This window comes from Ornithorhynchus anatinus, chromosome 17 (genome assembly GCF_004115215.2).
Source record: "Ornithorhynchus anatinus isolate Pmale09 chromosome 17, mOrnAna1.pri.v4, whole genome shotgun sequence".
Lineage (NCBI taxonomy): Eukaryota > Metazoa > Chordata > Mammalia > Monotremata > Ornithorhynchidae > Ornithorhynchus > Ornithorhynchus anatinus.
Window position 1 is genome coordinate 36,531,105 of NC_041744.1, and position 13,392 is coordinate 36,544,496.

Below are 13,392 nucleotides of genomic sequence, written 5' to 3' on the forward strand. Positions count from 1 at the left end.
TTAGCCGTTAAAAATTTAAAAGAAATACTAGATCTGAAGGTGTGCAGGGGCCACTCAAGACCCTGAGTAGGCAGGTTTTGAGCACAACCAGCTGACTGCTTCTCCCTCGGGGGAGATGTGTGACCTTGGGCAAGTCACTTCACTTCTCCGAGCCTCAGTTATTTCATCCGGAAAATGGAGATTAAGACAGTGAGGCCTGTGTTGACAGGGATGGTGTTCGGCCTGATTACCTTGTATCCACCCCAGCACCTCGAACAGTGCTTGGCGCATAGTAAATGCTTAACAAATACCATTATTATTATTATTAATATCTTTCTGAGGGCCTACACTGTACACTGCTTCAGCTCTGTCAATCATTTAAATCCTGAAGATGATGATGATAGTAAGTGTTAAGTGCTTACTATGTGTTTAAAAGCATGTCTTATTCATTCATTCATTCAATCACATTTTTTAAGTGCTTACTTTGTGCAGAGCACTGTACTAAACACTCAAGAGAGTACAATATAACAGTGAACAGACACATTTCCTTCCCGCGAGATCTTACAGTCTAGAGGGATAATAATGACATGTGTTAAGCACTTCCTATGTGCCAGACACTGTACTAAGTGCTGGGGTGGCTATTTGGTTGGGTTGGACACCCCCCCCCGTCCCACACGGGGCTCACAGTCCAATCCCCATTTTACAGACGTGGTAACCGTGGACCAGAGAGGTGCAGTGACTTGCTCCATCGTCACTGGAGAAGCAGCGTGGCTCAGTGGAAAGAGCACGGGCTTTGGAGTCAGAGGTCATGGGTTCGAATCCCGGCCCGGCCACTCGTCAGCTGGGTGACTTTGGGCAAGTCACTTCACTTCTCGGTGCCTCAGTTACCCCATCTGTAAAATGGGGATGAAGACTGTGAGCCCCACGTGGGACAACCTGATCCCCCCGGTGTCTACCCCAGCGCTTAGAACAGTGCTCGGCACATAGTAAGCGCTTAACAGATACCAACATTATTAGTAGTAGAAGCATTGTTATTATCGTCACCCAGCAAACCAGTGGCAGAGCAGAGATTAGAACCCACGACAAATACTCCGATTATTATTACTAAGCGCTGGTTTAGGAGAACATCACCAAGTTGGACACGGTCCCTCTTCCCCCATGGGGCTTGCAATCTGAGCAGAGTGTCAACACCTGTTCTGCCCACAGGACTCACGCCTGGCTTCCTTCTCAATGCCGGCCTCTGTCTATTCTTCCATGACTCTCTCCAGCTCCACCCTCCGCTCTGTCAGAGTTTCGAAAAACGAAACCAAAACCCGGGAGGAAGAGGCCAAGAAATACCCAGGGCTGGGGGGTTTTTGGGGATCTCTTTGGGGGTCAGGGAGATGCTTCTAGTCGGGGAAAGAGGCAAATGAAGAGGCTCGCTCCAAGATGTCTAGACCATTAGCTCGTTGCGGGCGGGGAATGCGTCTATCATTATAGGGTATTCTCCCAAGCGTCTAGTCCGGTGCTTTGCACACGGTAAGCGCTCAGTAAATACTACTGGCTGATTGACTGACTGTTGCTGTCTCAGGGGCAGGAGAGGACATGTCAGGAAGGGGCAAAACCTTTCCAACCCTGAGACCAGAATTTGTGCCCCTCTCAGAATCCTTGGCTCTGCTGCTGGATCAACACGGCCTGCAACTCTGGCGCGGGTTCAATCAATCCATCAATGGTGGGGGTTCTTTTTGAGTCTACTACGTGCAGAGCACTGTACTAAGCACTTGGGAGAGTATCAATCCATAAATCAATCGGTGGTATTTACTGTGTGCTTACTTTGTGTAGAGAACCATTCAAAGTGCTTGGGAGAGTATCAATCAATGAATCAGTGGTATTTATCGGGCACTTGCTATGTGCTGAGCGCCGTACTAAGCACTCAGGAGATTATCAGTCAGTCAATGAATGGTATTTATTGAGCACTTTCTATAAGCAGAGCTCTGTACTGAGCGCTTGGGAGAGTACAATAGAATCAGCGGACGTGTTCCCTGCCCCAAACAAGCTTACTGTCTAGAGGGGAAGACAGACATAAATGTCCACATATTTGATGCAGCATCTCTTCTTCCCCCAAACTCCAACGTGAGCCTGGAAGCAAATGACCTCTCCTGCCCTAATCGGGATCCGGAAAGAGCACGGAATGTCACCGGGGCATGGCGAAGCTTCACATTTTAGAGCGCGGAGCGTCACGGGGCCGTCGTGGAACTTTGCATTCCGGGTTCCTGGGACCGAGGAGTGGAATACAGGAATAAATAACCAGCTGCCCGGAGATAACCCTCCTCGAGGTCCAAAGGGCGACCGACGCCGGGGTCGTATAAAAGGGACGAGGGAACGAGGCCCTTTCTTTCCCTGACCTCTCTCCTCGGAGTCTGCCAGGTACGCAGTGAATGATTAATGCATGGGAGAGGGTTGGGTCAACCTCCGAGGTTTCTTCCGGTCAGAATGAAGAGGATTAATGCTCTCTCTCCCATTCAGGATCATGGCCAGGGAAATGATTCAAGTGGCACTCTGGGCAGCGCTGCTTATCGGTAAGATTTCCGTTCTCCTTGCTATCGAACGTTCTCCTTCTCCCTTCCCTCTGCGGGCGAATGCAATTGTCGGGGCCCATTCGGAAACACGGGGGCGGTCGGACTCAGACACCCCGGAGGAAACTTAAAATATAGATAAATTAAACGTGATGTTCACTGGGTGCATATTAGGTGGGCGGGGATCGTAGCGACCGACTCTTGCCAAATGCTTAGTACAGTGCTCTGCGCACAGTAAGCACTCAAATACTATGATTGATTGATATTGGCACTAAGCACCGAAGCAGATATAAAATCATCAGATCCCACCCAGGTCCCTGTCCCTCAAGGGGTTCACAGCCTAAAGACTGGTATTGACCCCCCGTTTTTCGGATGAGGAAGTGGAAGCAAGAGAGTGGTTATACTGTATTCTGTTATATTGTACTCGGTTATATTGCCCTCTCCCATGTACCTAGTACAGTGTTCTGCACACAGTACGTGTTCAATAAATACGATCGACTGATGGATTGAAGTGACTTGCCCAAGGCCGCACAGCAGGAAAGGGACCTAATAGAAAGAGGCCGTGTGGTCTAGTGGAGTCAGAGGACATGGAATTAAATCCCGGCTCCACCACTTGGCTGCAGTGTGACCCTAGGCTGGTCACTTCACTTCTCTGGGCCTCAGTTCCCTCACCTGCAAAAATGGGGATTCAGGACATGCTCTCCCCCCTACTTAGGATGTGAGCCCCGTGTGGGACCTGACTATCATGTGGCTACCCGAGCACTTAGCACAGTGCTGGGTACAGAGAAAACCCTTAATACCGCAATTATTATTGCCTGCTGAGAGACCTTGGGCAAGTCATTTCATTTTCTGTGCCTCGGTTTCCTCACCTGTAAAAATGGGCATGTTACCTGTTCTTCCTCCCATTAGAATGGGAACCGTGGATGGGGAAGGGATTCATTCATTCATTCAATAGTATTGATTGAGCGCTTACTATGTGCAGAGCACTGGACCAAGCGCTTGGGACGAACAAGTCGAGGGATTGTGTCTGATCTTCTAAGTCAGGTCTGCCCCGGTGCTCAGCATGACGTTCGGCACGCTGTAAGTGCCTAACAGATGATCGTAAGGAGGACGACGACGATGACTGCTGTCGTCCGTGCCACCCGACGCGGGGCTCGAGGTCATCTGCCCTGCAGAATGGGCTTCCCCTTGGGGTTGACTAGACGATCTGGCTCACCCTCCCAGCGCCGAATTGCAGGGTGATTTTCACGCCCAGGTTCAACCGGCTCACTTAGGAGCAGTCCAGTCTCCCTGAAGTGAAGGTCTGCGGTTGGTCACTCGTATCTATTGAGCGCTTACTGCGTGCAGAGCACCGAACTAAGCTCTGGGGAGAGTGCGAGAGAACAACAAGGAGTCACGTTCCCTGCCCACAACGAGCTTCCAGTCTAGACGGGGAGGCAGACGTTAATATAGACAATTACAAATAGGGACATTAGTGCCGTGGGCCTGGGAGGGGACTTGAATAAAAGGCGACGCAGAAGGGAGTGGGAGAAGAGGAAAGAAGTCAGGGAAGGCTTCTTGGAGGAGCCGGGCCTCCAATAAGGCTTCGAAGGTGGGGAGAGTAATCCTCTAAAGGACTAGCGAACGGTGCCATGTTTGGAATGTTACCTTATAGGCGTGCGTGGAGCCCCACTCTTCGCAGAAGACTCCGACAATCAGTTCCTGCAGCTCAAAAGACAGATGTTTTCTCAGGACACCTGGGACCCGATTCTCAGCCGGAGTTCATGGGGATACAGCTTGGCCAAACCGGTACTGGCATCTGGTACATTCTCGCCTCACGACGTCTCTCTCGTCCAGTCACGGGAGCGGCTAAATCGGATGTCATACCCGCCCGACCCTGCGGAGCTGATGGCTCGACTCGTGTTCCCTGGCATCGTCCCTACGGAAAGAGAACAGGACGGAGATGAAAATGAGTCAATCAAACATCCTCCTAGTAAAGACAAAAATTCTCAAGGGGGGGAGGTGGAAATCTGGCTAAAAATGAGATGCTTGAATTGTCTGTGGATTTCAATAATCTGCTCTTCCTTGCCTCCCCATCCAGCCTGGTTCTTGCAGAGGTGGCTTTCTTTTATCTCAACTCTGTTCTCGCTCCGAAAAATAGTGATTTAAGTGTTCATCCCCAAATCGCCAATCAATCCATCCATCCGTCAGTCATATTTACCGTGTGGCACTGTACTGAAAGCTTTGGAGCGTACAGTGTAACAGAGTTGAAAGACTTGTTCCCTTCCCACCAGGAGCTTACAGACTAAAGTGGGAGGGAGACATGAGTATAAAGAAATCAATAACAGATATATACATGAGCATTATAGGTCCGAAGGTGGAGTGGGTGCAGTGGAAGGGGGATACTGATTGCCGCTTAGTTTTTGCGGTGGAAGACTGCTGGTTGCAATGAGGCATCTGAGAAGCAGCGTGGCTCAGTGGAAAGAGCATGGGCTTGGGGGTCAGAGGCGTGGGTTCGAATCCCAGCTCTGCCACTTGGCAGCTGTGTGACCGTGGGCAAGTCACTTAGCTTCTCCGTGCCTCAGTTACCTCATCTGTAAAAGGGGGGTGAAGACTGTGAGCCTCACGTGGGACAACCTGACTACCCTGTATCTAGCCCAGCGCTTAGAACAGTGCTCTGCACATAGTAAGCGCTTAACAAGTACCGACATTATTATGAATTTCCAGCTTCACATTCTGTAGGTCTTCGTCTATAGATCATTTCTATATTTTCAAGCCGGTTGGTCCACCCTCATTCGCCACGCTAAATCTTTATTCAGCTTCGTCGGCTGTGTCTCCTTCCCAGAACGCAGCAGTCTGAAACAACAGCAGCGTGGCCAAGTGGATAGAGCACGGGCCCAGGAATCAGAAGGATCTGGGTTCGAATTCTGGCTCAGCCACTTTTCTGCTGGGAGACTTTGGGCAAGTCCCTTCACGTCTCCGTGCCTCAGTTATCCCATCTGTAAAATGGGGACTAAGACTGCGACCCCCCCCCCCACTTGGGAGATGGATTATGTCTGACCCGCTTATCTTTTATTTACCACGGTGTCTGAGACATAGCAAAAAATCTAACAAATGCCGTAAGAAAGATGACCCTGTAGGTGTCTGTGGACATTCCCCCGTGTCTACCCCAGCGCTTAGAACGGTGCTCTGCACATAGTAAGCGCTTAACAAATACCAACATGATGATATTGTGGATCCTGCTAATAACATCTCCCAACTCTCAACCTCATCTCTTCACCTCCTAGTGCGGATCATTCGGCACTCGAGAGAGACCAGCAGTAGATCAAGCAACCAGTGATATCTATTGAGCGTTTACCGGGTACAGGGCACTGAAGTAAGTGCTTGGGAGATTACAGCACCGAAGAGTTGGTAGACACGATCCCTCTTCTCAATAAATTTCAGTCTTCTTTGTTCTAGATAATAGTAACTGTGTTATTTGTTAAGCGCTTACTGTGTGCCAAGCACCGTTCTAATTGCCGGGGTAGATACAAGTAATCAGGTTGTCCCACGTGAGGCTCACAGTCTTAATCCCCATTTTACAGATGAGGTAACTGAGGCACGGAGAAGTTAAGTGACTTGCCCAAGGTCACCCAGGAGACGTCTCCACTCCTCAAAAATGCAAATTGTCCCCCATTCCCCTCTGCATCAAGCAGAAACTGTTCCTCGGTGGCTTTAATTTACTTATATTGCACTCTCTCAATATAGTCTGTGTCCTACACGGGGGTCTCACAGTCTTCATCCCCGTTTTACAGATGAGGGAACTGAGCGGCGGATCCGGGATTAGAGCCCACGTCCTCTGACTCTCAAGTCCGTCCCCTCGCCAGTAAACCATGCCGTCTAGATGAGAAGCAGCGTGGCCTAATGGAAAGAGCCCAGGCCTGGGAATTAGAGGACCTGTGTTCTTATTCTAATCTCAGATCTGCCACTTGTCTGCTGTGTGACCTTGGGCAGGTCACTTAACCTCTCTGCGTGTCAGGTTCCTTAACTGCAAGATGGGGATTACATACCTTTCTAAATGATATTTCCTAAGTGCTTACTATGTGGCGAGCACTCTACTAAGCTCTGGGGCGGTCGGGTTGGACACAGTCCCTGTCCCACAGGGGGCTCGTAGTCTCAATCCCCATTTTACAGACGAGGGAACTGAGGCCCAGAGAAGTGAAGTGACTTGTCCAAAGTCACACAGCAGATGCCGCAGAGCGGGAATTAGAACCCAGAGCCTTCTGACTGCCAGGTCCGCGCTCTATTCACTAGACCAAGCTTCTCCTCCCTCCTACCTGTCCTGTAAACCCCATGTGGGACAGGGATTGTTTGACCTGATTAATTTGGAGCTACCTCAGCACTTAGAGCAGTAAATAGGGAGTATTTAACGAATATAATGACGGTGCTGCTGATGATGATAAGAATAGTGAGAATAATAGATGGGAAGAAAAACTGCCACCCAAGCACGGTAAATGAGCCAACTAAACCCTCCTTGGCCTTTCTGGGGATCCAACGAGGTGACTGCACCCCAATATCAGTCAATCAATCCGTGAAATTTATTGAGCTCTTACCGCGTGCAGAGCACTCTGCTAAAGATTTGAGAGAGTACAACGCAGCAGAGTCGGTAGGGACATTCCCTGCCCACAACAGGTTTACAATCCAGTCTAACCAAAGTCCTTTGCATTCAAAAGGGGCCTTGATTTCTTTCCTTTCGTTGCAGGTCAGTGAATTCTGGGAAACTGTGAGCAGTAGCACTCTGGGCTACCTGACCCTGGACTTTTCCTCCATGAATCCTTCAACTTCCAGGTAACTTCCTCCTTGGGGAATTCCAATACAGGAAGCTGGGCGGGGAGGCTGAAGTAATAATAATGTTGGTATTTATTAAGCGCTTACTATGTGCAGAGCACTGTTCTAAGCGCTGGGGGAGATACAGGGTAATCAGGTTGTCCCCCGTGAGGCTCACAGTTAATCCCCATTTTCCAGATGAGGGAACTGAGGCCCAGAGAAGTGAAGCGACTTGCCCACATTCACACAGCTGACAAGTGGCAGAGCTGGGAGTCAAACCCGTGACCTCCGACTCCGAAGCCGGGGCTCTTTCCACTGAGCCACGCTGCTTCTCTGAAGTAGGGGGCGGCACCCAGCAAAACATTGGAGGGGGGGACGTCTATTGCTGGGGAAGGGGTAAGAGCCCTGTGTTCCAGGGCTAGTTGCTCTCTAGGCCCGCTTCCACCATCTGATTCTAACTCTCTGGGGTTCTTCTGTCCACTCCGTCCCCCCTTCTCCCACCAGAATCTGAGATGGGCAGGGACACATAGAGAGGACTGATTCACCCACTGGTTTCATTCATTCAATCATACTTATTCAGCGCTTACTGTGTGCGGAGCACTGTACTAAGCGCTCGGGAGAGTTTCAGCAGGGCCACCCCAGCTCTGACCCAGGGAGAGTTCACCCCAGGTAGGCCTGCCCTCGGTAAAATGAGGTTCCCGCCCCCTTTCCCCGGAATCCACTCAACTCATCCACATGCAGAATTCCCCTGGGCGGTTCCAACGTGATGGGATTTTTCTTTTCTAGGGACCACATTACCTCTTAAATGGACTGGAGGGCTGTGAAACCCAGGCGCCCGGCTGAATGGCGAGAAGATGCTCTGTAAAAAAAAACAACTGCCCAGAGAGTTTATTATTATCATTATTTTTACCTTGACCCTTTCCGTGTCTGCTCTTCGTAGTCAGCTCCCTTCCAGATAACCTTCGAGACAAAAGTTTGGAGGAATGGGTCACTCACCTGCTTAGAAGAACTGTCTTCTAAAGACAATAACGAATAATCGGGAGAGGTGTGAAGTGCTTATTGTATACCAAATACAAAGCTTGGGACAGATAAATTGCAGGCAGATCAGATTGGTCCCTGTCCCACCCGGAGCTCCCATTCTTAAAGGAAAGAGAGAACGGACATTGTTTCCCATGTAACAGATGAGGAAACTGAGGCACGGAGAAGTTAAGTGACTTCCCCGAGGTCACACAGCGAGCAAACGGCAGATCCCTATCCAATGTTGAAATTAAAAATCTAAGCTGCAAGACCCCTGACGTCTGATTAAGCCTCATTTGAGACGAATTTTTTTAATAGTGCTTACTACGTGTCAGGCACTGAACTAGGCACTGGAAAAGATAATAATAATAATTGCGATTTTTTAAAAAAACTATCCCATTGGGATGCTGTTTCCTCTCAATCCATCACGGTATTTATTGAGCGCTTACTCCGTGCCCGGTTCAATATCCCAGAACCATCCCCTGATGAAGGATCTGTGGTGAACGTCCACCACGGTCTGAGACCTTCCCAGTCTAAGTTGATTCCCCCAGTCCCCAAACCTGCCCAACTGGGAGTTCCTCTAGCCCTAAGCTGAACGATGCTCTTACTCCTCAATTCAGTCACTGATGGTGGCTCACGTTCCCTGACCTTAGCCACCCCACTGTTCCGTCGGGACATTTTCTCTGCCTCCGTCCCGTCTTCCCCAGTGGAGTGTGAAGAGATTCTGTAGACAGAGCGAAGGAGACCAAGCGGGAAAATGTACTGTCTCGTCCTGCTAAGCCCATGGGGATGACGCGCGGAAGATTTCATTAGCGATGTAAGCAGATGGAGGCAAAGTAACTGTGAGTCTCCGGGAGAACCAAGATCCCCACCCAAAATTGTCCCGAATCCTGGTTTTACACTTTCTCCCCGCTACCAACGGACTACATCACGATAATTTAGATCGAAATAACTTCACGAGAGTGGCTGCTGGACATATAGGATGAATGAAGCCCAGGGTTTTCACGCGTGTCTATTTATTTTACTTATTTCATTTTGTTTCCTCGGATTGATCTTAAATGTCCGGGGTAATCTAGCCGGGGAGAGAATACATATCTCCTCCTATTATCTTCAATGACGATGACAACCGGAATGAATTTTATTCAAAGCAATCTAGCACCGACTGCTTAAATATACAAACCACCCATCTGAATCTGAGATATTGCCAGAATCTCTCAAATTAGAGGCAAAAAAAAAAAAAAGAAAAAGAAAAAAGAGAAAGAAATGTTTGGAGATTACATCCCAAATTGGAACTGCCTTGGCAGGCAGTTTGAAAGTAAAAATGCAATAAATTATCTAAATGTGAAATATGTTACTCCATCAGTCACCATGACAAAAGCAGCAGGACTCTCCATCTTTGATCAGAATCTTGGAAAACAAAGCTAATTACTTTTCCAGCCACTTTTGGAGACCTATGTAGGACTTCTTCCCCCTCTCGGAAAGTGATCTTCAGCTAGGAGTTTGGGGGAAAGTTTATACTTTATCTTACAGTGGAGAGAAGAAAACGTATGTAAAATCTTGTTTACCACGTACTTTAATAGTTGACTTCATATGGGTAGATGAAAGACTCAAAAATCCATCTCCTCCAGGAAGCCTTTCTGGATTAACAGTTACTCCTGGCTACGCTGACTGTATTTACTCCAAGAACTAATGATAATAATAATAATTTAAGCGTTTATTAACAATAATACTGATATTAAAATAATGAAATGGCATTTGTTAGATGTTTACTATATGCCACATGCAGTACTAAGTGCTGGGGAGGATAGAAGATAATGAGGTTGACGGAGAACCTACACTACATAGGGTTCACAAACCTAGGAGGAGGGAGAACAGGGATTGAATCCCCATTTTACAGATGATGAAACTGAAGCCCAGAGCAGCTGATAACTTGCCCAAGGTCACACAGCAGGCAAGTGGCAGAACTGGGATTAGAACCCAGGTCTCTTGACTCTCAAGGCTGGAAATTTTCTGTTCTTGTGAATTCAACATTGAGGGCAGGGAGGTCCAGTGGCTGGGAGTGAAGAATGAGAGGCGGCAGGAGGCCTTCCGGGGAATTTTGGTTGCGCCAGGAATAGAAATTCAGGTTCAACTTGTTTCTTGAAATTTCTCCTCAAAGTCGACTTCACGCATTTACCGCCCACTCCGGCGCCACGGCTGAGTTTCAGCTTTGACGGTCACCTCCCCCCGACCCTCCGATTCAAATCCAGACCCAAACTTACCACGTGGAGACCGCTCCTAAATTCGCAGACCTATAGGTAAAGCACATCATAGTAGATAGAGCACGGGCCTGGGAGTCAGAAGGTCATGGGTTCTGATCCTGCCTCTGCCATTTGTCTTCTCTGTGACTTTGGGCAAGTCACTTCACTTCTCTAGGCCTCAGTTACCTCATCAAGGGACTGCGTTCAACCCAATTTGCTCTCATCCGTCCCAGCGTTTAGTACGGTGCCTGGCATATAGTGAGCTCTTTACACACGCCACTATTACTATTATTATCATCCTTATTATTAAAGGGTCCGTCAGAAGCCAAAGTGAGACAAGAGGAGAGGACGGTGCTGCAAGCCGACAGGGAGGAGAAAAGGGGAGGGAAAGGAGACTGACAGAGAACGAGACCGAAAACAGCGTGGCCTGGTGGAAGGAGGATGGGCCTGGGAGTCAGAAGGACCTTGCTTGTAATCCCGGCTCGGCCACTTGAATGCTCTATGACCTTGGGCAGGTCACTTAACTTCTCTGTCTCTCAGTTACCTCTTCTGTGAATGGGGATGAAGACTGTGAGCCCCAAGTGGGACAGGGACTGTGTCCCTCCCGATGACCTTGTATCTACCCCAGCGCTTAGTACAGTTCCTGGTATAGTAACAAATGCCACGGTTATTATTATTAACAAGCCATAACCCTGGCTCCCAATTCATGTCATTTCCTGACTGGAATTTCATGTGAGCCTCCTTGTTAGTGCCCCAGTCTTCGGCCCCTTTCTCTTTCTGGCTTTTACTATATCGCTTCCACTAGAATGGCCGATTCTTGAGGGCCAGAGCTAAGTCCCCTAACGCTGTTACACTCTCCCAAGTGCTTAATATGCAGCTCCCCTAGCCTCCTCAGCCCAACAACCGATCAGTCGATCGGTGGTATTTATTGAACGCCTACCGGTATGCCGAGCACTTCCTCCTTTAAAACTCAAACATTTCCACTCATCCTCAACACACACGGATGCAGAGTTTACTCTTGTCCGATGCCGTCGAGTGGTTTCCGACCCATAGCGACTCCGTGGACACATCTCTCACGTTCTGGCAGTGGATTCATAGAGTTTTCTTGGTAAAAATACGAAAGTGGTTGAGTCTCCACCCTCGACTCTCTCCCACGCCGCTGCTGCCCAGCACGGGGGAGTTTCGACCTGTAGCAGATCGTCTTCCACTCTCTAGCCACTGACCAAGCTAGGAATGGAACGGGCACGTCTCTGCTTGACTCTCCCTCCCGCAGCCGAGACTGGTAGAGAACCGGAAACTCTCCAGGTGCGACCCTGAGAGGGGAGAGTTTAGTAGTATTTATTGATTTATATACACTACTTATGTATGTATTTGTTAATCTATTTCATTTTCACCACCTTGTTGTTGCTTGCATTACCCCTGTTCTTTCTTCTGTAACCACCATTTGTAAATAATTTACGTCTGCCGGTCTCCCCACGGTAGATCGGGACTCCCTTGAGGGTCCTGGATAGGGTCTTCTGAAGTATTCTCCCAAGTGCTTAATACAGTGCTTAATAGGTGCTCAATAAATGCGACGGATTGGTGGATGACATCCCCAAGGGCAGGAACCATTTCTTGTCCTTTCTCTTTCTGTCCAAGGCCAACCCCAGTCAATCGCGGCAGCCGTGTTCTGGCAAAGCGACGTGATTGACCTGTTGAAGAATGGTGACGGTCACCTGGAAGGTACGAACCAGGGCTAAGCATTCAGGTCAGGTTCAAAGGGGAGAGAGGGAGAGTCAGGGATGGGAGTCAAGGAAGAAAAAGAAAAGTTTGGGAAGGTGGGGAGGGAAGGAGAGTCCAGCGGAGCAAAGCTGGAGGAGAAGAGTAAAATTTGGAGAGGATGCTGAGTGTGAAGGTGAAATCGGGGAATAACCCTCCCTCTCTGGATTTTGACACGGTGGCAAGGGAAGTGAAATGTTCCCCCTGGAACAGCCTCCTGAGAGACCTTAATTAATTAATTAATAATGGTATTTGTTAAGCACTTACTAAGCACCGTTCCAAGTGCTGAGGGAGAGAGATAATTTAACCAGGTTGGACACAGTCCCATCCCGCAAGGGGCTAACACTCTTAATTCCCATTTTACAGATGAAGGAACTGAGGCAGAGAGAAGTGAAGTGACTTGCCCAAGGTCACACGGCAGACACGTGGCGGACCCAGGATTAGAACCCAGTTCCTCTGACTCCCAGGCCTGCGCTCTCTCCGCTCGGCCTTGCTGCGTCTCCTAGTCACCTAGTCACTAGTCACCTAGTCTGCTCCCCATCCGTCTTCCTTCCTGCCCCGACACCTAATCGGGAAACCAGTGGTCCATTCCCCAACCCTCTCCGGGCTGATCATAATAACGGTGGTATTGGTTAAGCGCTTACTCTCTGCCAAGCCATGTGCTGAGGTAAGCGCTGAGGTAGATAGATCATCAGGTCCCACATGGGGCTCACAGTCTCAGTGCAAAGAAGAACGGGTATTGAATCCCCATTTTGCACATGAGGGAACTGAGGCACGGAGAAGTGACTTGCTCAAGGTGGCACAGGAGACAAGCGGCAGAGCCGGGATTAGAACCCAGTTCCTCTGACTCCCAGACCCGTGGTGTCTCCACTAGGAAACACTGTTTCTCCACCGATGAGGGAGCTTCCCTTGCAGTCTATTCCCGACTGGAGCCTGCCCGATGACGTCTCGCGGTCCTGGGATCGCCGAGAGAAGGCGGGGAAGCAGCATGGATGGACCACGGGCCCGGAAGTCAGAAGGATCTGTCTTCTAATCCCGGCTCCTCCACGTGTCTGCTG

At 49.3% G+C, this 13,392-nt stretch overlaps 1 protein-coding gene and 1 non-coding gene across 3 annotated transcripts; one reads left to right on the forward strand and one right to left on the reverse strand.

Moving 5' to 3' along the window:
- Positions 1–2,345: 2,345 nt before the first annotated feature.
- On the forward strand, positions 2,346–9,683 carry C17H3orf85 (chromosome 17 C3orf85 homolog). 2 transcript variants are annotated; one of them, XR_003765579.2, is made up of 5 exons: positions 2,346–2,385; positions 2,485–2,537; positions 4,189–4,322; positions 7,255–7,340; positions 8,106–9,683. XR_003765579.2 is itself a non-coding variant. In XM_029081750.2 (4 exons), exons 1-4 carry the CDS (start codon positions 2,465–2,467, stop codon positions 8,122–8,124), a joined length of 312 nt encoding a protein of 103 aa, XP_028937583.1. In that variant the 5' UTR covers positions 2,416–2,464; the 3' UTR covers positions 8,125–9,683. The 2 variants fall into 2 exon arrangements, 1 of the variants encoding a protein (XP_028937583.1); XM_029081750.2 differs by lacking the exon at positions 2,346–2,385 and having other exon boundaries at positions 2,416–2,537.
- Positions 9,684–11,761: 2,078 nt separating this feature from the next.
- Positions 11,762–11,899, reverse strand: LOC114818068. The gene has a single exon (XR_003765889.1). It is a non-coding gene; the product is annotated as a small nucleolar RNA SNORA7 (small nucleolar RNA).
- Between the last annotated feature and the right edge of the window lie 1,493 nt (positions 11,900–13,392).